Below are 24,053 nucleotides of genomic sequence, written 5' to 3'. Positions count from 1 at the left end.
TTTTTATGAAAGTGCTTGAATTGTGATGAATCCAAAAGGAGATCTGAGTCACTCCTGATGAATTACTACAAGTCTGGTGCTATTTGTTCAAGATTGAATCTATGTAACCATGTCTGGCACACATTGCTTTAGATAGAGAGATAGATTAGATCGATTGATAGATGAATAGATGAATAGATAGTCACTTTAATGTTCTCAATGGGAAATTCAGGTTCCAGCAGCTCAATATAAGCATGAAAGTAGTAGTTGTAGCAACAAACAGCAGACAATAAAAAGAAATATAATATATAAGGACACTAAAATCTGTTATTAAAACACATGACCTAATAAAGTACAACTTAAAAAATAAATACCATTATACTGGTTAAAGTTTAAAGAGACTTTAAAGAGAGCTTTAAGATATATAAGAAGGTTATAAGCTGTACTTTACTGTAACTGTAGAGCTGAAGTCCTTTCTCTGATTTTAGCTTCTCAAATGTGAAGAATTGCTGCTTTTCGTTGTCATAAATGATCATAAACTGTTTATCTTTATGTTTCAGACTCTTGGTCGGACAAAAGAAGCTATTTGAATGTGGCACCTTGAGCTCTGGGAAATGATGGCAGGACATTTTTTTTAAACTAACAATACAGTAAAGAAACCAGCATAGACAAGCAAGGTTGAAAACCAACAATCAAGGCTGTATTTTTGTTAATATTAATTTTTTCTGCTTCACAAACAAAGTGATATGATTGCTTTAGCAGGACTTTCTCACACATAGAAATGAGTTAATCTGTAGTGAAGGCAATTTACAGTTAACTACCGGCATGTAACGCTGCGCCATGTCAAAATAAAACATTTTCCGCCCAACTGGTTAATAAATTAACGTTATCTGAATGTTGGCCGGAGATTAATGTGTTTTTTTCCCGCCAGTGGAGACAGTTATAATCCAGAGAGGAGAAGTGTGTGCAGGCGAGTCGTGGAGGAAGGTTGCAGCTTTTTATCTGCTGTCACAATGAGGTCATGTTTCCACAATGCAGCAGTATTCTTCGAATCATTTGGGATTTTAAAGCAGCCCCCCCCCCCCCCCCGTTTTGCAAGTTTTTTTTATTTTTATTTCATTTCATCCATTACTGACCGCTAGCTCGCCAGACTAATGCATCGGCTGCACTGTTGTTTATCGCCCCCCCTTTCCCGGCTTCTCAGAGGACGCCGGGTATCAACTTGCAACACATGTCGCCCATCAACGCAGACGATTAGCAGAGAGTCGACGAGAGGAAAAGAGAGAGAGAGATAATTTTCTCATTAAATAATATTTGAAAATGCTGCAACCCTGACTCGAAAAAAAAAAAACAGACAATGTGTCAGGATGCTGAACTCCAATTTGGTTTTAGTCACACTAGACAAAAAAAACATGTCTGATATGATAGACAGAAATAGGCTTAGTGAACAAAGACTGAGCATTATCCCTCCTGTTGTTCTCGAGGCACATTTGACTGGGAGGACAACAGGCTTTAACTCAAAAATGAGGTATTATTTCATTTAAATGAGGCCTATTGACCATAATTTGGCTAAAAGGGTCTAACACAGAATTGGGTGATAATTTATACTTTATGCTTTAAATCCAGGTTAAAAACACTTCTCTTCTCCTGTGCTTATGATTGAGCTCTTTTAAAGCACTTTACATTTTAATCTTTCATTTGCACCCTATGTCCTTTTAATGATTTTAAAGCTAATCATTATTTTATGCTGCAATCTTATATTTAATGCTCTATTCTAGTATTTTATTTCTCTCTTTTATGTTTTAATGTTTCTCAAATTACATGTTTTTCTGTTTTATGTAAAGCACATTGAGTTACCATTGTGTATGAAATGCGCTATATAAATAAAACTGCCTTGCCTTGCCTTATGCTTTATAATATATATGGTTGACGATAAGACAATGGGAGAGTTATTTTGAAAAGAAAGTTTCATGACCTTATACTGTATGGTGGGAATCTCTTTGCAACACCAGTATTTAATTATCTCTTTGATTACATACGATCTCCTCTGTTGTAAGAGTTGTGGAGTTGAATAATGCCCTGAAAAGCATTTTTGCAGAACATTATATCACTATGAAGTTAACCTTTAAAACCTTTTGTATATAAAATGTCATCACTTCATCATCAGTTTATCCCATTAGACATTTCTGTGAAACTTTGTCACATGGATATAAATTCTTGAGTTATGGCCAAACAACATATTTAGCGATGTCACAGTGACTTTTAAACTTTGACCTTTTCTAAATCAGTTCACCCTCGAGTCCAAATGGACGTTTATGCCAGATGTGATGAAATTCCCTCCAGACATTCCCGAGATGTTGCCTTCACGAGAATGAGACACACATTGAGTCAGATGGACGGATGATCGCCGGCACTGAGCCGTAATAAAAAATGCAGATTGACTCAGTTCTCGTTCTGCCTTAACGCCTTCCTGCACAGCTTGACCCCGCGAGACGGAGAATAAACACATACTGTAGAAATCAACACCATTAATAAACCAGTTCACGCTGCCATGACCTCATTTCCCTTCTGCAATCATTCTTGCAACTTCACTTTCAGAATCACACACTGAGGCTGAAATTTCTACATGTACTCGTCCACATTTGCACATCAAACACTTCACATCTGAGGAGGAGGGGGGGCGAGGAGGGGGGGGGGGGGGGGGGGGGGGTGTTCAATATATTTTTTAAGTTATTAGTGCATTCACTGTGTCCATACCTTAGCAGCAGTTTCCTCATTGCCTGCTTTGACTGAATCTTCCAAACTCTGTTTCTCAGTCATCGTCCTCTCCAGCTGATCGTTGGCCTGACGAAGCATCACCTGCAGCTTCTTCACCTGGAAAAAGGAGCGGGACACAGAACGGTTAAATATTCCTCGAGTCCACACAATGCCACACATCTGTAAGTTTGATGTTAGCAAAAAATTCCTGCAGTAAAAAAAAAAAAAAAAAAACGTTACTGGAGTGACAGTAAAAACTAAGAACCTGGTCTCGTGTCTCAGCCTCTTGTCCTTGGATGGCCTGCAGCTGCTTCTCGTAGTTGGAGCACATATCGCAACGTCGGCCGAGCTTCCTGCCAGCATTCTTCACCTGGCGACAGACCAAGACATTTACAACACTTCTGTAACATTTTAAAGAGAGACGATTTAAAGACAAACATTTGGCATATTCATTAACAGCATTTTAACTTCAAAACCATTTATGAAACCTCTGGATTTGCTTTTTCGACAATTAAGTTTATCAATTAAATGTAGAGATCTTATCCTCTAGAACTGACATCCTGTTATTTTCTGTGAATTCTCAGCAAAATCTGGACCCATTTCCTGCCTGAAGGAAGTCACAATGAAGTCATCTCCATACCTCAAGGAACTGCTGAAGTCTGAACTTAAATCACAGTGCAGTAACATGACTCTGCAGCAGTTTCATCCACTTACTTTTCATAGTTTGGCTTAATAAGACAAACAAATCAGAGCAGTATGATCTATTGCAAAGCAGCATTGATGCATTGATTTGTTGAATAGCTGAATGAAGATCTAAAGTTATGCATCAGTGACTCTAACTACAAAATGAACATGCAGAATGACCACTGCATGTATAAATAATCTCAGATCACACCTATAAAACATGTTACAAATAGCACCACTCACACTTCAAAATGTACTGAGGCTCAAATTATTCTGTATGGTCAGCCTGATTAATCATTTGCTGTTCTATCTTTAAAAACTAAAGTCATTTTTTTGGCAAGAAATCCCTCGAAATAGTTGGAAAATATTGGTACATTCACCCGTAAGTGAGCTTTAAAAAAAAACAAAAAACTTAAACCCCCTACTAAGACCTTAAACCCCCTACTAAGACTGTTATGGTGGATGGTTATTATTTTGTTGTTTATCTGCAGTTTGCTTCCATTTCCTGTTTTAAATAAATAAATAAATAAAATAAATAAACTGTTGAAATTAAATGTTTAGGACCACATTTAAGTATTCCAGCTATTAAAACTTCTTGATAAGCAGATTTAAATACTCATCTCCCATTTCAGTTTCACACTTTATTCTCAGTACATGTTGATTTTCTGATGAATATATGTTCTGTATTTTGATATCAGCTTGTAAAAAAAGTGCTCACGAGATGCTGGCTGCTTCCTGAACCTCCCACAATACAAAAATGGATAGATATAGTAAATTATATTCATGTCATGTAAAGGATTACTTTCTCTCTCCATCTCAAGAAAACTGTGTTTATTAAGTTTTGGAATAAGTGGGTCAAATATGTAAAGCCCTTGCAACCAGATTATGTGGACGCGTCAAGAGAATGATCATGTAATGCTCCTGTATCCCTGCCCCTTTATTTTTATATAGATATGCATGTTTAACCTTTTTTTCCCCTATGTGTACACTTAATCTCTCCCAAACTGTTTATGAAGTTTATGAATCTTGGAAATCTGTCGACAGCAAAAGAGATGAAGAGATGATACTGCCTCCGTTTGTTATTTGCTTGTATTTCAATCTGCCGTCCAAAAAAATAAAAAAATATCTAAAATCTTTCTTAAAAATCTTGTCGGTGATGCACCTCTTGCTGCAGCAGGTTCCACTCGCTGTCACTGACGAGTCGGTAGCCTACAGGCGGTAAGTATGCGGTGTCGGGCGCGTGAGAGATGCTGGACAGCAGCGACGCCGTCTCCTCCTGCTCAGGTGTCATGGCTTTAATGGCCTTCTCCTGATCTTTAGTCAGCAGGAAGTGGCTCGCCGTCAGCTTTATAGAGCTGATGGACGAGGTCTCACCGAAACTACTGTCTGTGGCCCCACAGTCGGCCCCCACTAAGGGCCCAAAGTCCGATTCGTCCAAGTGGCTGGCTGACTTGGCTTTGTGGTTTTGGCCGCCGAGGCCCTGCTGAGTAGACAGCGAGGATCCAAGGCTGTCTGTCGACTGGACTCTCCGCAGGTTTTCCTTGTAGGGGTCCATGGGGCCCCCCGCAACCACATCAGTGTCTAAAGAGTGCATAGAGCCATGGGCGCTGTGGTTGGCATGCGGCTGAGAAAAAAGACAAAAGGCAAAAAAGTGTCCTGTGAAATATGTAAATAAAGAGTTTCTATAATGTCAGAAAAAAGAGAAAACTATAAGAAAATGTGTTTTTCATGAGTGCTGACAAAGAGATGGAGAAAAAGCACATTTTTTTAAAAGTAGGGCAGACACATCCTGATAAATCCACATGTAAGGACACGGGATCTTATTCAAACAAGACTAGCACTTTCTCAACAATGCCGACTAAAGAGAAAGGCAGCATTCATTTGTGCAATTTTACTTTGAAAGGAAAAAAGAAAGGAAGAAAGATAAGAAAAATATCAAGCTGCAAGTGTTTGGGGATATTAAGAGATTACAGAAGCCTCAACAAAAAAAGAGTAAAATACTAATAATATTAAAACTAACTAACTACAGTTCTTAACGGAGCAGCACAAACTTCGAGAAAGCTGACTGAGATTATCCGACAGCCAGATTATTGATTATGACACCCTCCAAACTAAACATCAAAAGTTTTAATGGATGTAACATGTTAAAAATCAGGCTTAATCCATGCAGTGTTTGTCTGGCATTACTTTTGTACATAACGTTACGATTACTTTATTATATTTCTTTTTTTTTTACTATTGTTTAATTGTTTTGTGCTTATTATTTACTGTTGTTTATTCTTCTATTTTTACCATCCACTTTGCTGCTGTAATACTGCACATTTCCCCATTGTGGGACTAATAAAGGAATAGGTTATCTTATCTGATCTTATCTTGACATCAATGCAACTCAAACACACAATTATGACATCCATTAGTAGAAAGTAATAATGTGGGTTAAGTCTTGGTGAAAATATACTTCATGAGCATCTTCCTGAATTATTCAGTAATGAGATAAAAAAATCATTCATCACATTTAATTTGGCTTAAAAAACCAAACTCAGCTTCCACTGAGAAAAAAAGTCATTCAGCTTTTTTACAATGAAGAAGAATTTGAATGAAGCTTTAAATATTTAAGGTGAAACAATAACTGGAGCTCATTTTATGACCGCTAGAAACACAAAACGGTGAAGGTGCCATGTTGCCTGTTTAAAGATCGTATTACTCAAAGGGGGGAATATGATAAGATGATAATAGCTTGCTCTGTTCTCTCTGAGGGACGCATCGGATTACAGTAGCGATGCTCATACCTCCTCGACGCTCAGCCCCAGGAATAAGTCCTCCAAAGGCTCCGTGTTGTCTCCTCCGTCCTCCTCGTGCAGCTCCTTCACTTGGCTCAGCCGCTCTTTTTCATCCTCCTCCTTGAAAGAGGGAAAAAGGTTTAATCATAAAGTCATAATTTGTCACATAAATTATCCCATTTATTAAATATACTCATAAGGATAAAACCAAAATTTGAAAAACCACAAAAACAAATGCAAATTAATCTCCCCCAGACGCATTAACTCATCAACATCTCGTCTTTCAGTCGATAATCTGATAAGCTTTTACAGTCGATGTCTGGCTGGTCCATTAATTGATCCCAGTTTAAGATTCTGTCTCTATCCAACTCTAACTGGGATGCTAGGAGCAAAGATTTACCCTTTAAACCAAGACTGCAACGAAGGATTACTTTCATTATTGACTCATCTTTCTGTCTATAAAATGTCATAAAAGTTAAATGTTTTATTTGATCAGTAGTCCAAGATCCAAAGATAATCAGCGAACTATCATCAATGACACAGAAATCCTTGTATTTAAGAAGCTGCAACTAGCGATTATTTTGCATTTGCAAAAAAGATTTAAACGATGCATCTATTATCAAAACAACCGCAGATTCATTTAATGTTGCTACTTTAAAACTCACAGAACAATGAGTCACACACAGAGTTCATTTCACATCAAATCTAGTTTACAAATTCAATTTCATGCTGCTACTAACGGGTCATTAAAGATGATTCAGAGAGACGGAAAGAGCTCCGATCGGATTTCGGCTCAAAATCGTGTGTGTGTGGGGATGTATCTGAGAAGTTGACGTTTTGAGTAAAGAACGAGAAGAAGTGATATTCTGCTACTAGAGTTTGTTGTGCGGTTTGTTGACGTAGCTTCGGGGACTGCAGGAAGTCTGCAGACGGGAAGCTAATCAGTAGAAAGAGAGGGGGGGGTGGCGGCCTTAAAGAGACAGGAGCTAAAAACGGCCTGTTTCAGACAGAGGCTGAACTGAGGCGGCTGCAATGTATTCAAGTGAAGCCCCGAGGATGAAAATGTCCATGATACGTCCTCTTTAAGAGTTCTAACCATTTCTAAGAAGATCAAATTTCTCAGCTGGAAAGATCTGCTAACCACAAACTGTGCAAAGCTGATCCTGTATCACTCGAAACATAGTGAGCTAAAGTGTTATAAGCAGTGTTGGCGGTAATGTGTTAGAGTACTTGGATTACTTTTTTGATGTAGCAAGTAATCCAATGCGTAAGGTCCACAATTTAAGTACTCAGTGGTTTATTTACATTTACAAAAAGGTAATCCATTATTTTTAACAGACTACTCCTGTAACTTTTGCCACAAGAAAAAAGAAAATCTGCCACAAATTTGCACCATTACTACTTTTCTGGCAGGCAGGCACTTGGCTACGTGCTCCGGTTGTATCACTGCTGCATGTGTACGGCAGCTCAGAAGGGACAGCATTCATTTTGTGGAAATATTCACATTATTTTGAATTTATGGGAGGAAATAAGAACAAGGACATTACAGTAACATGCAAGTTCGTGCCTGTTGCCCTGTTGCAGTGATCTTAGAAGGTAATGCTGTAATGTAATTAGTTATTTTTTAATGTAACGTTCCCCAACACTGGTTATAAGTGTGTTTCTCTTCTCTGTGTGTGTATACCTGGTCTTTCTTCTTCATCTCCTCCACCTGGCGGAGCTGCTCAGAGGACAGCACGCTCTCTATCCTCTGCATGTCCCTCATGAGGAGACGCTGAGACTCCAGGAACTGATCGTTGGCTCTCTGCCATGTGTGTTTGAGCTGATTGTGCTGCTGCCGCTCCAACTCCAGCTTGTGACAGACTACAACAACAAATAACAAGACAGAGAGAGAGAGAGAGGGATGAAAGAGTGAGAGAGGGGGAGAGAGAGAGAGGGAGAGGTGAAAGAGAGAGAGGTGAGAGATACAGACAGAGAGAGACAGAGAGAAAAAGAGAAAGATGAAAGAGTGAGAGCAAGAGAGAGAGCAAGTGTGAGAGGGAGAGGTGAGGGAGGGAGAGAGAGACAGGGGGAGAGAGATGAAAGAGAGAAAGAGAGAGTGAGACAGAGGGAGATGAAAGAGAGAAAGAGAAAGATGAAAGATGAAAGAGTGACAGAGATGAAACAGAGAGATGAAACAGAGAGAAAGAGAGAGTGAGACAGAGGGGGATGAAAGAGAGAGAGAAAAAGAGAAAGATGAAAGAGTGAGAGCGAGAGAGAGAGACAGAGAGAGAGAGCAAGTGTGAGAGGGAGAGAAAGAGAGGGAGATGTGAGGGAGGGAGAGAGAGAGAGAGACAGAGGGAGATGAAAGAGAGAAAAAAGAGAAGGATGAAAGAGTGAGAGAGAGAGACAGAGATGAAAGAGTGAGAGCGAGAGAGAGAGAGCAAGAGAGAAATAGAGAAAGATTAAAGAGTGAGAGAGAGAGATGAAACAGAGAGAGAGATAAAGAGAGAGAGAGATGAAAGAGTGGGAGAGAGACAGAGAGTGATAGAGAGAGAAACACAGAGCAAAGGGAGCAAAGGTTAACGTTATTGTATACTCACAGTCAGACAATGGGTCGACACTTCAAAGTGACATTGATGTTTGTTCTATTCACACTTTTAAACTCTTTTATCTCAAATAAAAAAGGAGCTCAGAGCTGAACAGCAGGACACGCATGTGAATGTGTGCACGTCTGTAACCTTATTTTTGGAAGCGTGACTTACTGACTTTAACTGTACAGGTGAGAAAAGATACAGTTTTCTGTTTTCCAGTGGTTTTGGGCGGAGCACACAGACCACATAGTAAGTCAGACAGAGAGTGTGAAGCTGTCATAAAGTGTCAGTCAACAGTCAAATGTTGAGAAGTAGAAACCACATCACTTGTAATTCGACTTTTTTGAGTTATTTTAAAAAGTACGATGCGGCAACACTCCTTCATTCAGCCGCCTCACCGTCTTTCATAACGTGCACATGAACTCGTAAAAAGCCATATCTGTATTTTAGAAAGCGTTATGATTAGATACCTTCATGAAGCTCTTTCCGTAGCTTCTCTGCGTCTTCCTGCAGGACAGACTTCTGAGTGTTCAACACGGCCACGTACATCTCCAGGTCGGTGCGACACGACTTCTCCGCCTCAAGAACATGATTGAGCTCCTTGACCTGAAAAAAAAAATAAAGAAGATAGTAAGAAACGTGCAACTTAATGTTTGTATAAAGAAGTTTGGTTGGTGTGGCAAAAATCTAAATCATGATTAATTGAACTTTTAAGCTTGATTACTATTAATGAACGATTATCTCCACCCTTGATGAACAATGATGTATTTTCACAGTTTCTTTTGTTTTGTATTTTACACTGCTGCCCTTCGTGTCGTCCTCCCGGGTTAAATTGACCCCATCTGTTTTGACTGTTCCTTCCTTCCTTCCTTCCTTCCTTCCTTCCTTCCTTCCCTCTCTCCTTCCTTTCTTCCTGCCTTCCCTCCTTTCCTCACTTCCTTCCCTCCCTCCCTCCCTCCTTTCCTTCCTCCCTCCCTTCTTCCTTTCATCACTTCCTTCCCTCCCTCCCTCCTTCCTTCCTCCCCCCTTTCCGTCCTTCCTTCCTCCTTCCTTTCCTCACTTCCTTCCTTCTTCCTCCCTTTCTCCCTTGACTCGAGGACAACAGGAGGGTAAAGGTGTGACGCTGTGGTTAATGTCTAGTTTACTTGATTAGAACTATGTAAAGATCATGGTTTAGATTAAAATGATCACTGGAGACAAATTTTCAAATTCCTTAAAGATATGCAACCTTTGCTGTCATGGCAACAGTGAACAGCACGATTAATTGACAGTTTCTAATTGTCAGTTTCGATTATTTTTCAATTAATTGTTAGAGACAGCAAAACAATTCAACTCAACACTAACAAATTCACTTCTGAAATGGAGCGTCATTTTTCTGGCCATACAACAAATATAAGGTTTTAGCTCTTTAGCTTAATAATAAGTCCTCGATCATATTCACCAGCTAGTAGCTAACTTTGCTCGTCTCTGTGGTGTCCAGCTCCGTATCAACCAAAACGCTGAGCTGAGAACTTAGGACATAAAAAACACTTTAGGTGCAATATAATTTAATTTCCTTTTTTCCTATGCTTCTACAGATATAAAACATATTTCTTATGAGTGTACACATCATCAGCAATACTAATACTTAATTAAATTAAGCCTTTCACAGGGTTTCTGCTGAGTTTTAAGACCATTTTATCACCCAGCACAACTAAATTTAATACAATCATAGCAATCTTAGTATAAAAGATATAAAGAAAAACAATTAGGAGAAATTAGACCTATAAATATCTATTCAGTACATGAATTTACTAATATAAATGTCAACCTTTTGTCAGCACTTCCCAGCTGTATGTGATAATTTCTAATACATAATTCAACATATTGCTACAAAGCCTGCAACAGAATACTGAATTAATTAAACATTATGTATAGTTTATGAATTTTACAGGTGAGAGGTCCAGATTAATGCCAGGGTTACGGTGATATCTCATAAAAATACATTTCTTAATAACATCAAAGGTCTTTTTTTTAAGGCAACAAAATTAAATAGTTTTTAGGACCTGCAGTCTCCCTACTTTCAGATCAATGAAGCAGAAAAAATAATTCTAATTAAAAAAAAAGGAGCCTATTGGTTTTACATAAGATCATGTGTCTTATGTAAAAAGGTACATTATGTTCTGAATGTTTCTCCATAATGACCCTATATCATAACAACAAGTAATTAAGTGCGGTTACATAATGTCCTGTGTGTCATGCATCGAGGTCGACCATACATGAAGGCAAAATGCAGAAGATACTCAACACTGAGCTGGAAAAAAAACCGAGCGCATATAAATTAGGTAAATAACATAAATAGCTCATGTATAAATAGCCCGTTAGAGCGATTTAATCAATGCTAAAGATGAGCAAACGACTGGAGGGGGGTTGAGGCTTAGTGTTCGATGGCTGTCTGCTATCAGCTCCAACCCTAAAGGGAAGATACATAAAAATCTAGAAAAAGTAGAAAGGCCGTCTACTTGTATTATTAAGGCTGGGTATCGTTTACAAAACTTACGATACCAGCACCAATCCAAGTACTCTTAAAGTGATACTGATACCAACTGAGTAGTTCATTTGATACCCATTACACATTTAGGTCTCTGTCTTTTATCCAGTGTAACCAGGCGGGGAGTTCTAGTCCTCTGAAATGAGGCCAACGCGGAAGTAACTTAGAACTGCATTCTATCAAAAAGCCACCAGGGGGCTACCGCTTTGGTGTCAAGAGGACTTCCATCACAATACAAGTCAATGGAGAATTCACCAACTTCTCACTTGATTTCTAACCTCAGTAAACGTTTTCAAATTGTGTTTGTGGTCTCAATCACTAGTTTAAAGCCTTCTTCAATGCAGTATGATGTTCATTTGGGACATTTTGGCCTCCCTGATTTTATATTTGACGATAAAGCAGGGTATGCATTAGGGCGTGGCTACGTCCTGATTGACAGGTTGATGGTTGCGAGGTTGAGCCCTCGCAACCATAGCAACCTCCCCGCTCCGCTGTTGGCTCCGCCTCATGGCCCCGCCTCATGCCCATATAAGTAGAATCCATGTTTTTATTTTTCCCGGCATGCACCTGAAATTTTCAAGATGGCGCTGCCTAGATTCGAAACTATTGGCTTCCGAGCAGCAGTCCACAAACCAATGGGTGACGTCACGTCCATTTCTTTTATACAGTCTATGGTTGTAACAGGCAAGTAGTGGAGTCACACAGTAGAGCGTTTAGGTGGCATCTCGGCTGCTGAACTGCTAAGCGCGCTAACTCAATTTCACCACGATTTCACCAACACAGACGGGTCGTAGCTGCTGTGGCAGTGAGCCAATCACATGTTGCATTAAATCGAAGAAAGCTGGCGTAGATTGGCTGTGAGCAAGTCCGTGCAAATGGTCATATTTTCTAGCTCTGGATGCAAAAAGGACTGATTGTAGGTATCATTTGATGGTAATTTCGGTCGATACCTTGAATGCATTGAGTGACAACACCCAGCCTTGTGTACTATAATGTAACATTTAAGAAATAGTGGTTGTCATGCCTGATCAATGTCCATCATCTTAACTAGGTGTGTTTTCCTCTCTCTGAATCATCGGCTCATTACTGACTAACCTTAGAGGCCTCCAGTTCCTTCACGCGGTCCTCAGCTGTTGTCAGTTTGGCTTTTAGGGCTGCGATCTCCTTCTCCATGGGCATCACCACTGAACGCAGCTTCTCCGCATCCTCCTGCGCCTTTAAAAAAAAAAAAAAAAAAAAAAAAAACAGTTTCAATTATAACTTTGCTTCAATTGAATGATAAACAAAATATGCACATGAAACATTTATTATTATATAAATTATATTTATTATATTATTTAATATTTAAGTATATAGTTTGTGCACCCGTTATAGATGCTTCATAGGAGAAAATATAACTAATACATTAATATAAAACACTTAAAAATGTCAACATATCTGCTCACATTATAGTGTGTTGTGAAAGATTACAAGTTTATATACGGCTTATTAATGTTAAATCAGGACAGAGATTTTGATTTGGTCTTTAGTTAAAAGCACCTCAATTCTTGCTTTAAATAACAACAACATGCTTTCATTCATAGTAGTAGTAGTAGTAGCAGCAGTAACCTTTATTTATACCCGAGAGATCTTTGAAGGTGACTCTTTACAAAGACATCGAGACAATTACACAGACAGAAAAGTAATCATCTTAAAATAAAGATAGATTAGAAAGACAGACCGAGGCTGAACTGAGGAGCTGCATAAAGAGCCAGCCTAAGATAAATTATTACATCATGAAAAATATCCAAAATAAAAGTATAGACCAAGAAATGTACATGATATTTCCCGAGTATTTTTATGGCTCAGTATCAGTTTGTCTAATTTAAATACGACAACAGATGACACAACGTTTCAGCTATCAGCAGCTTTAATCTTAAAAAACTACAAAGTGAATATTGGCAGTGAATAACCAAAAAGTTTAATATCGTTCAGTCCAGCTGGCTCGAGCATCTTGTTCTCTGGCGTTCAGCTCGGGTTTTTTTTTTTTCTCCATGAGGAAATTCTTGGGGAAACACTAGAAACTTGGGATTTCATATCAGCGTGAAATATCAACTTCTTTTCAGCTTCACTGCTAAAAGCTCTGCCACGCCGTAGAAAATTCATTATCTCTACTAGTGCGATACTGGAGAGCAGTTATAGCATCAAAACGTAACACACACACACACAACTACACACAACCACACACACACACACACACACACACACACACACACACACACACACACACACACACACACACACACACACACACACACACACACACACACACACACACACACACACACACACACACACACACACACACACACACACACATTCCCACGCAGAGATGTAAAAGAAAAGGAAGCCTACTTTTTTCATTTCGTCCTCCAGGTTCTCCTCCTCCTGGCCTTCGGTGAGGCGGCGTCTCAGCTCTCCCAGTTCCCTCTCCACTGCCTCGCGATACTGGTTCCACTGGGCTCGCTCCTGCTCCAGACGCTGGTGGAACTGGACCTCATACTCACAAACTGTGTCTGGAGGAGGTGAGAAAAAAGGAGCTAATAATGTATATGTAATAAATGAATTCAGGCTTTATTCACATCACAGTAGCTGTCTAGCTTCATTGCTCCTGAAATGTCAAATGGTGTAACCACATTTTTTCTAATGCAGTAGTAGTTGGATCTGAGCCTGTTTCCAGGGTAAAACTCAGGGGAACATCCTTCGTCCTTCACGCCTGACGATGTAACATCACCTACAGTACACCTTGACCTGCTCCCATTTACGTCCTCTTCTACACTCAATGTCAAAGCTCTCCTCCTTTTACTCCTGTCACAGTTCAGCTCCGCATGAATATGACTACCAAGTACTGACACTGCTAAAATGTAGGTTCTCTTCTTCTTTTTACTCCTTTTTTGTGAATGAATCTGCCAACAAATGAGGAGTAGAACAGATGTGTGGTGTTGATTACACTAATGATGCTAAAATCCAGTTAACCTTTGTGTCGTCCTCCCGGGTCAAATTGACCCCGTCTGTTTTGACTGTTCTTTGTTTCCTCCCTCCCTTCCTTCCTTCCTTCTGTCCTTCTTCCCTCCCTCCTTCTTTCCTTCCCTCCTTCCTTCCTCCCTTCCTCCTTCTCTTTTTCTTTCCTCCCCTACCTTTCTCCCTTCCTTCTTTCCTTTGTCCTTCTTCCCTCCTTTCCTCCCTCCCTCCTTCCTTTGTTCCTCCATCCATCCACCCATCCTTCTTTCCTTCCCTTCTTTCCTCCCCTCCTCTTTTCCTTTCTCCCCCTCCCTCCCTCCATCCTTCTTTCCTTCCTTCCTTCCTTCTTCCTCCCTTCCTTCCTTCTATCTCCCTCCTTTCCTTCCTTCCTTCCTCCCTCCCTGCTTCCTTCCTCCCTCCCTCCCTCCTTCCTTCCTTCCTCCATCCTTCTTTCCTTCCTTCCTTCCCTCCTCTTTTCCTTTCTCCCCCTCCCTCCCTCTTTCTTTCCTTCCTTCCTTCCTTCTTCCTCCCTTCCTCCCTCCTTTCATTCCTTCTTCCTCCCTTCCTTCCTTCTACCTCCCTCCTTTCCTTCCTTCCTGCCTTCCATCCTTCCTCCCTTGACTCGAGGACAACAGGAGGGTTAAAACAAGTTTAGTATGCAGATGTCTATGTAAAGCTTTTGGTTTCCTGCCCCTTAAATTTTAGTTTATGTAGATAGATATGTTGAATCCCCTTCTTTTCTTTTATCTTTTAAATATGTATTTTGTTAATTAATCTTTTCTAACCTCTCCTGGACTTACCCATCACTCCTTTTATTGCTCTTATGCACACACTTAATCTCCTCCAAACTGTATAAAGTTCATAAATCATAGCAGAAGAGACGACTACTACCAGTTTGATGAATGTATGTATTAAAATCTTTAGTCCAAAAATAAAGAAAACAAGCTTGGTGAATCACAGAAAAGAGAAAGAGAGGTTTTAGGATAATAATAAATACTCCAGCAATATATTTATAATGTCTCCTTTTGACGTTTATTTCTCTCTACAATCAGCTGCTACTTCTCTTCTCTCTTCACACCGTGTGAAATAGCTATCACAAGTTTTCTCTCTCTTCTCCTTCCTCCTGTCTCAGTCTCTGCCTTCCTCGCTCACCCAAATGAAATACAGACCGGCTTCTCCTGTCTACTTTAATTTAGATAGATCGATAGATAGATAGATTTTTTTAAAAAGGCAACATAGCACTTTTTCCTTTTAAATTTCACAGCAGTAAAACACAGCTTGCAACCAAACAGTCAGCTCTTTGTAACATTTATATGTAAATTATCAAATTAACTGAGAATCGCTTCATTAATAATCAGAGAATCTGACTATAATTATATAATATATACCAGAAAACTGACTTTATCCTATATTTGGGATACTTTTTTGTTCACTGCATATGTAAATTAACTGTTGATCACTTTATTAATAATCTGAGAACTCATAAGAATCTGGATAAAATAACTTATTTATACCAGAAAACAGACTTTTACTGTATATTTGGGAAAGTTTTAAGTATGCTCTTTATTTAATAACAGCATAAGATGAGAAATGTTTTTTTTTTACTGCACTTCACATTCAAAAGGCAGCTGTTTCTACCTTTCATGATGGCCTGCAGCGAAGCCACCTCCTCCTGCCACTGGCTGCGGACCTGATCGATGGCTTCCTGCTTGGTGTTTTCCGACACGGTGGCCACGGCTTTGATGGTCTCTATCTCGGCCCGGGCCTGAGACAGCTGGGCCTGGATGGAGCTCAGCTCGGTCTGGGCGCCCTCCAGCGCTGCCGTCTGCCTCTTTAGCTCCTCTGGAGAAGGAAAACGACGGAAAAGAAGGCGGAGGAGGAGGAGGAGGAGGAGGAAAATGGAGAATGGAGCCAAAAGAACATAGCATAGTGAGGGACAGATAAAAATCAAGAGCCTACATTTCCATATGAATTATGACTATTTCAGATATAACATTATGACCTTATTCACCACTATCTTTGCTATCCTGCCTGTCAATGATTTATCCAGCAACGTGAGCTACAGTATGTAAAAACACAGGTGAGCTTACGTACCTTCCTTGGACAGGTAGAGCTCTTTAAACTTGGCTCTCTTCTGGTTGAACTCGGCCTCCAGCTGCTGCTTGAGTTTGATGAACTCGGCCCGCTCCTGCTCCAGAGCCGCCACTCGCTGCTGGAGCACCTCTGGAATAATGAATGAATGAATAATTTAATTATAAAAATGACAATGAATCAACTGTTGATTACATCTCATTAAAAACAGAGCTGTCAAATGAACAAGAAGTGAGATAATGACACTAAATGATTAAAAATGTTGGAGAATTGAGTTTTAATTGAAATACAAATTCAGTCGGGAGGAGACTAATTTGGTAGTAATTGGTTAAAATAGCATAAAAAGGAGAAATGTGTTTCTGTCAGTCTCATATCATATATTGATACTCAGATTATACAAGATTAAATATTATCCTGGATTTTATTCATCATAATACTGTGATATAGCTTCAATTGAGTCTTTTTCCTGTTCTTAAAAGGCTCTATCACAGTTTCATACTTTATTTCTGAAGCATAAATCTATTTTTCATGCACTATTTTTTGAGCTATTACTATGAAATCTCACTTCTTATGTGCACTGTATCGTGTATAATCTGAATGACAAATAAAATCTATCTTATCTTAAATACTTCATTATCAGTTATTGATAAAAAAGAACTTTAATTAGGGTTAATCTACTCCCACAGTGGGGAACTGTGCACATTTTCTATCGTTATCTCTTAATTAACTATTTTAAATTGTATTTAAATGTATTTTAATGTTGTCTTGATGTCTCTAATGTTTTATTGTGAAGCCATTTGTCTTCTCTTATTGTCTGAATGTGATATACAAATAAACTCGCCTTGCTTTTAAACGTGTGAGTCACTACTCCTTTATTTGTTCCTCTCATTCTTATAAAAGCTAAAATAAACTAATATATAAATCACACTTAATCTCTCAATCTAATCTAATCAAACATCTAGCTAGTTTACACAACACAGTGGACATCATTAGTCATGAACAAAAGCAGCATCAAGTGATTTATTAGTCATCCCAAACTAAACACTTCACATTCAGACAGAAATAAAATCACTTGGAATAAAGCAGGATATATTTATTTGTATTAATTCCTCTATAAATCTAAAGCTTAAGCTGATGAATACAGTTTTTTTCCTTACATCTAATCTGTGTCTTTTTATTATTCAACCCCGAGGTGAAAGAGAGTGGATGATATTCTCAAACGCAGGCACATGAATGGAAATATTTAGTGGCACAAAAAGCAGCAGGGCGAAGGTTCAATCCACCACGATCATGTGACGGCTGAACAAACTCCTAAAGCAGAAATTCCAGCAGCAACACATATAACACATAAAACTGAGGTCGAGAAGCTCTTAAAAGTAACTCAGAACGCTGGTGCATTCATGGTTTTTCAAAATAAAAGCCGCTAAAAATTCATTTGTCACACTTTTTGCCCTCATATAGATCACATGCAGCAATTAACCCACTTAAAGTTTAATTTCCATTTCACCACGGATGTAAATATGGACAGAAGCTCAGTCAGTATCGCACCATTTTCCACACTGAAGTGTACTGAACTTGAACGCACCACGTGGACGCAGACTGGATGACAGATATATAATTAAAAGAAGAGGCTTCAGAGATAAATTAGGGATGTTATAAGTGCAGTTAAGAAAACAGGCTCATCTTAAATCACACCTTTAATCGTCATAGTTACTTATATTAAACTATATTATAATAATAATATTCCCAATATTGATAAAAGTGGCCAAAAATCGATCATTTTTATATACTAGTAAGAGCTGTTCCAAATTTTACTCAGAGGTCGGAGTTTCCCCAATTAGGATATTTCAACAATGAAGTGTACTGAACTTGAACGCACCACGTGGACGCAGACTGGATGACAGGAATACATCTGTCTGCCTACAACACCCACATGTTTGTTTGAATCCGAGAGCTAATGATTCAAGATTCAAAAAACTTTATTGTCCATCACATCCTGACAGGACTCAAAACTAACTGTCGGATTCAAACAAACATGTCGGTGGTGTGGTACTTCTTCAGAGTAAATGAGACCGATAAAACACAAGCCATCTGCAATCTATGCAACGGGAGCATCTGCAAAAAGTTTCAACATGACGTCATTGATCGGATCGGCGAATTAAGACATTACAGCCGATCTCACTAATTGCATAAAATGCTAAATATCGGCCGATCCGATATAGCCGATCAGATCGGCGTAAAGCCTAATGTCAAAAAAAGGGCCAAATACCAATATTTGATAAATATATATTGGTGCATCCCTAGTTTATTATGCACAAATCAAAAAATAATAATCCACCCATTTTCCAAACTGCTTATCGCACATAAGTTCACAGGGGTCACCAGTTCATCACAGGGCCAACATATAGTAGACAGACAGACCATTCACACTCACATTCACACTTATGGACAACTCAGATTGACCAATTAACCAAAGCTGCATGTTTCTGGTCTGTGGGAGGAAGCTGGAGAACCCCGAGAAAACCCACAAAGGCCTGAAGAGAACATGCAAACTCCTCACAGACGGGCTGCAGCCGGCTAGCGGGTCAATTTAAAAATAAGAAGAAGAAGAAGAAGAAGAAGAAGAAGAATGATTAAAGAATCTATAGAGCAGTTTTCATACAAGGGATGTAGCTGAAATTGTCAGATTTGGAGAGTCAGAAAAAAACAAAAAGAAGAAGAAGAAGAAGAAGGAGAAGAAGAAGAAGAAGAGTGATTAAAGAATCTATAGAGCAGTTTTCATACAAGGGATGTCGCTCAAATTGTCAGATTTGGAGAGGCAGAAAACCTGATTAGCTTAATTTTAGAAGCCTCCACCTTAAAAAAATGTAAAAATTTCACCATGTAACATAAAATAAAATGACAGCAAACTAAACAATATAGGAAAGAGCTACAACTTCTTGAGTGAGCTGCTGAGTAATAACACTATGGAATAAAGCTCCTCCTAAAAGGTCAAACTGGAAGATTATAAATGAATGTTCTCCAACGGCTGACACAAACAGAGAGTGATCGGTGCTTCGGGTGCTTAATAACAGCAAGAATTAGTCAATTAGTTAACGGACAGATGATCCATTGCCAACTCTTATGATAATTTGACACTCAATTTATCATTTTAGTCATTTTTTAAAAGAACAAAATACCCCAAATTCCAGCTTTTAAAATGTGAATATTTTAAGTCCTCTGTGACAGAAAACTGAATATCTTCCAGAGGGACTGCCGGTCAGGATAAAAACCAAATGATTTTAAGTTGTATCTTGGATTTGTCACCATTCCCTGACATTTTATAGACCAAAAAAAACTAACCGATTAATGGCGATTAGTCATGGAAAACCCCACTGATAAATCAAGTTATTTTGGGGGGTTTGTCATGTTTCCATAGTAGTGATATTACAGGGTGGAAATAGGATTCATGAAAGAGGTTTTCCTCGCTGTAATCGTTCCTCCTCTTCATACTGACTGACATACTGACATTTGAATTTCCTTTAAATGTGTTTCAATGTTAAGTGATGGAGGCCAGAATCCACAGTGAGTCCACACAGTCATTTAAAAAGTAGATGTGAAGCTTATATGAGGCTTCAGCAGTCTGAGTTAGTCACATTTACAGTCTTTTTAGCATCAAATTCCCTTTTTGTGCTTCCCTGTAAAGTATAGTAACACAAAGAGGGACTTTGACACTAAAAACACTGCAACATTGACAAATATCGACTTGATTTAAAGCTTCATATTTGCTTCAAATCAACTTTTTAATGTATCATTGCACAGAAGGAGGACTGTAGATTTTGGCCTCCATCACTTACAATGTAAATGCATTATGAAAGTATCTTTTAATGGTCAGTATGAACAGGAGGAATGATTACAGCAAGAAAAACAAGCACTTAATTTAAGATATTTGTAACTATAGACTGTAACAATGGATAGTAGTCATGCATGATTGACCCCCAAATTTCCACATCAGCTAATAACAAACACATTTTGAGTGAAACTGGAGCAGAAACATGATTAAACTGAACTTATTATCAGACTATCTCTGTCTGCAGTGACCCCAGACTGGTCCACGAATCCATGTTTGACAAGCAGAGAGAGATAGAGAGAGAAAGCTCCTGCAGGATGAATCAACCTCCTGTATTTATGGGTCCAGTGTGGCAGATAAGACCCATATGATCCTTCACATTCACTTCAAATCAACTTTTTAATGTGTTATTGCACAGAAGGAGGACTGTAGATTCTGTCATCCATCACTTACAATGTAAATGCATTATGAAGGTATATTTTAAATGGCCAGTATGAACAGGAGGAACACTTAATTTAAGATATTTGTAGTTATAGACTATAACAATGGATAGTAGTCATGCATGATTGACCCCCAAAACTTCCACATATGCTAATAACAAACACATTTTGAGTGCAAACTGGAGCAGAAACATGATTAAACTGAACTTATTATCAGACTATATCTGTCTGTAGTGACCCCAGACTGGTCCACGAACCCATGTTTGACAAGCAGAGAGAGAGAGAGAGAGAGAGAGAGAGAGATACTGTTAAGATGGATAATAGTCATGCATGATTGACCCCCAAAACACCAACACAGACTTCTTATTATCTAGTAGCTGTCAGACTCTCTCTGCAGTGACCCCAAGCTGGTCCACGAACCTATGTTTGACAAGCAGAGAGAGCGAGAGAGAGCGAAAGAGAGAGAGAGAGAGAAACATCCTGCAGGATGAATCAACCTCCTGTATTTATGGGTCCAGCCCCCCTCCACTCCCCCCTGAGTGTGTAGGCCAAACACAGCACATTGTAATGGGGCTGATAAGACCCATATGATCCAGGTTAAACACTAACTGGGCCAGGCTCACACACAGAGAGGCCAGTGCCGACCTTTAGATATAATTTATTCTGTAGTAGCAGCAATAACACGCTCATATGCATTAATACACAGCTTAAATAACCTCCTAGTTATTAGTTAGAGTCGGTATTAGTGAAGGCAGCCGCTGCACAGTGATATAAAACGCACAGTATGAGGCAGTGACACGTCGCCCTGATGATGCTAACAGGCTAATGTTGTGAAGGATGCAGAGGCCGCCCCTACGAAACACACATAAAAACAACACACCACCACCTCTACAAAAACAGTGAAGACATTTACCGTCATGTTGGGACGACGGAGAGGATCCCGAGGCCTGCTCGGCCATGGTTTCCCGAAAGGGGGGGTCCAGACAATCACCAGAGCAGTAAGGGGATAAGAGCTAGCAGTGCCCAAGAAGAAGAAAACAAGCTAACATCACAACTATGGTTAAGCTAGAGAAGGGGACGGGGGAGGGTGACTTCCGGCGGGACCTTCAAAATAAGATCCATAAGCTTTATAAGTGGTGGAAGATCCTTTAATGCAGTAAAAGTACCAAAACTGCAATGTATAAATACTCTGTTATAAGTATAAATCTTGCAGGAAAAGTACTACCACTACTATTACTACTATTATCACTATTAATACTTCTACTACTACTACTACTACTGCTACTACTACTGCTGCTACATGGAAAATACCCTGGTGGAAGAAGTATTCAAATCATTTAGTAAAAGTAGTTGCAGTATTACAGTAAAAGTACATAAGTATTATGAGCTTTATGTAGTTAAAGTATTACAGTAAAAATACATAAGTATGTTGAGTGTTGTAGTTAAAGTATTACAGTAAAAGTACTGCAGTATTATGAGTGATGTAGTTAAAGTATTACAGTGAAAGTAGTGGTTTGGTCCCTCTGACTGATATATTATTAAATATGCATCAGTGTTAGAGCAGCATGTTACTGTTGTAGCCGCTGGAGGTGGAGCTAGTTTATACTACTTTATATACAGTTAGCTAGTTTACACTACTTTATATACAGTTAGCTAGTTTACACTACTTTATATACAGTTAGCTAGTTTATACTACTTTATATACAGTTAACTAGTTTACACTACTTTATATACAGTTAGCTAGTTTATACTACTTTATATACAGTTAACTAGTTTACACTACTTTATATACAGTTAGCTAGTTTATACTACTTTATATACAGTTAGCTAGTTTACACTACTTTATATACAGTTAGCTAGTTTATACTACTTTATATACAGTTAGCTAGTTTATACTACTTTATATACAGTTAGCTAGTTTACACTACTTTATATACAGTTAGCTAGTTTAGTCCAGTGGTTCCCAACCTAGGGGTGGGGCCCCTCCAAAGGGTCAGCAGATAAATGTGAGGGGTGGTGAGATGATTAATGGGAGTGGAAAGAAGAAACTTTTTTTCTAATTTTTATTTTTGCTGAAATATTGGATCATTTGAACATTTATTGAAATGAAACCACGTGAGAAGTTTAGAGGGAAAATCACTATTTGGTGGAGCTGTAAATCTGAAATGTTACCTCAATATTACCCTGTGAAATGTAGTGAAGAGGAAGTATAGAGTAACATAAAATGGAAATACAAAGATTATTACTGTGAACAGCTTATAAACACACATGCTAATATTTTACAGACCAACCACCTATTTCCTGTTTATTGTGCACTAAATTTAACAAGCTTGAATGTGCCACAAATAATTTACATTGATTTTTTTTCTCCAGAGGAATAGAAAGTATCAAGTTCTTCATTCAAATTAAACTTCCCTCTTTTTTTGACATTTGCCAGCCAGTTACTGTCACCATGATTTACATATTTATAAATATGAGGCATTTACTGTAGAGCTTCTCAAAGATTTTCACATTGGGACCCCTAAACTGACACAAATTAAACCCCCTATCTGATGATATTTTGATGTTGATGTTTGTTGAAGTGTATGAAACCCATGACCAACATAGTCATATATTAAGTTATTGTGTTACTTATGGATCGAAACATAGTGAAAATAAATGATTTCCTTTTTTGTTTGGGAGTCGTTGAGGGGTCAAGTTAAAGTATTACAGTAAACCACTGAGATTTATTCTATAAAAACTGAACAATTAAAAATCACTTCTTTAAAATCTCTCTATGACAGAGTGTGGTGGTGTTTGCTGTATTCTTCACCTGCCTGTTTACTTTTGGAGGTGGGAACACGCTCAGGTGTTCCCATGTTGTTTTAGTCCGGGTTGCAGCACAGCTCTCTCTCTCTCTGTCTCTCTCTCTCTCTCTCTCTCTCGCTATCTCTCTCTCTCTCTTTCTCTCTCTCTCTCTCTCTGTCTGTCTGTCTCTCTCTTTCTCTGTCTCTCTCTGTCTGTCTCTCTCTCTCTCTCTCTCTCTCTCTCTCTCTCTCTCTATCTCTGTGTGTCTCTGTCTCTCCCGCCCTTTCTCTCCCTCTTTCTCTCTGTCGCTCTGTCTGTCTCTCTCTGTCTGTCTGTCTGTCTGTCTGTCTGTCTGTCTGTCTGTCTGTCTGTCTGTCTGTCTGTCTGTCTGTCTCTCTCTCTCTCTCTCTCTCTCTGTCTGTCTGTCTGTCTGTCTGTCTCTCTCTCTATCTCTCTGACTCGGACACCCTCTACTTTCTTGGTTTGGTTCATGCTGTTAAAGTTCATCCTTATGTTTCATTTTGCACCCTACAACACCCACACACACACACACACACACACACACACCCTGCACTCATGCATCATCACACACAACTGACACCT

General features: G+C 38.9%; 1 protein-coding gene across 1 annotated transcript in view; it reads right to left on the bottom strand.

The window, feature by feature from the left end:
* The window catches only part of rabep1 (rabaptin, RAB GTPase binding effector protein 1), a 33,268-nt gene extending 11,576 nt beyond the window's left edge, over positions 1–21,692 (bottom strand). The window contains exons 1-11 of the mRNA XM_053331617.1: positions 21,577–21,692; positions 16,398–16,526; positions 15,942–16,145; positions 13,698–13,858; positions 12,399–12,518; positions 9,244–9,379; positions 7,885–8,063; positions 6,210–6,320; positions 4,583–5,044; positions 3,002–3,106; positions 2,737–2,853 (exon numbers count right to left, since the gene is read on the bottom strand). Of these exons, the coding sequence (XP_053187592.1) occupies positions 2,737–2,853; positions 3,002–3,106; positions 4,583–5,044; positions 6,210–6,320; positions 7,885–8,063; positions 9,244–9,379; positions 12,399–12,518; positions 13,698–13,858; positions 15,942–16,145; positions 16,398–16,526; positions 21,577–21,622 (1,770 nt within the window). The 5' untranslated portion in view covers positions 21,623–21,692. The remainder of the gene's footprint in view (positions 1–2,736; positions 2,854–3,001; positions 3,107–4,582; positions 5,045–6,209; positions 6,321–7,884; positions 8,064–9,243; positions 9,380–12,398; positions 12,519–13,697; positions 13,859–15,941; positions 16,146–16,397; positions 16,527–21,576) is intronic.
* Positions 21,693–24,053: the final 2,361 nt, after the last annotated feature.

Source organism: Scomber japonicus, chromosome 13, assembly GCF_027409825.1.
Source record: "Scomber japonicus isolate fScoJap1 chromosome 13, fScoJap1.pri, whole genome shotgun sequence".
NCBI classification, from domain to species: Eukaryota; Metazoa; Chordata; class Actinopteri; order Scombriformes; family Scombridae; genus Scomber; species Scomber japonicus.
Note: the sequence above shows the minus strand (reverse complement) of the source record. Positions and strands in the feature narration are given on the sequence as shown.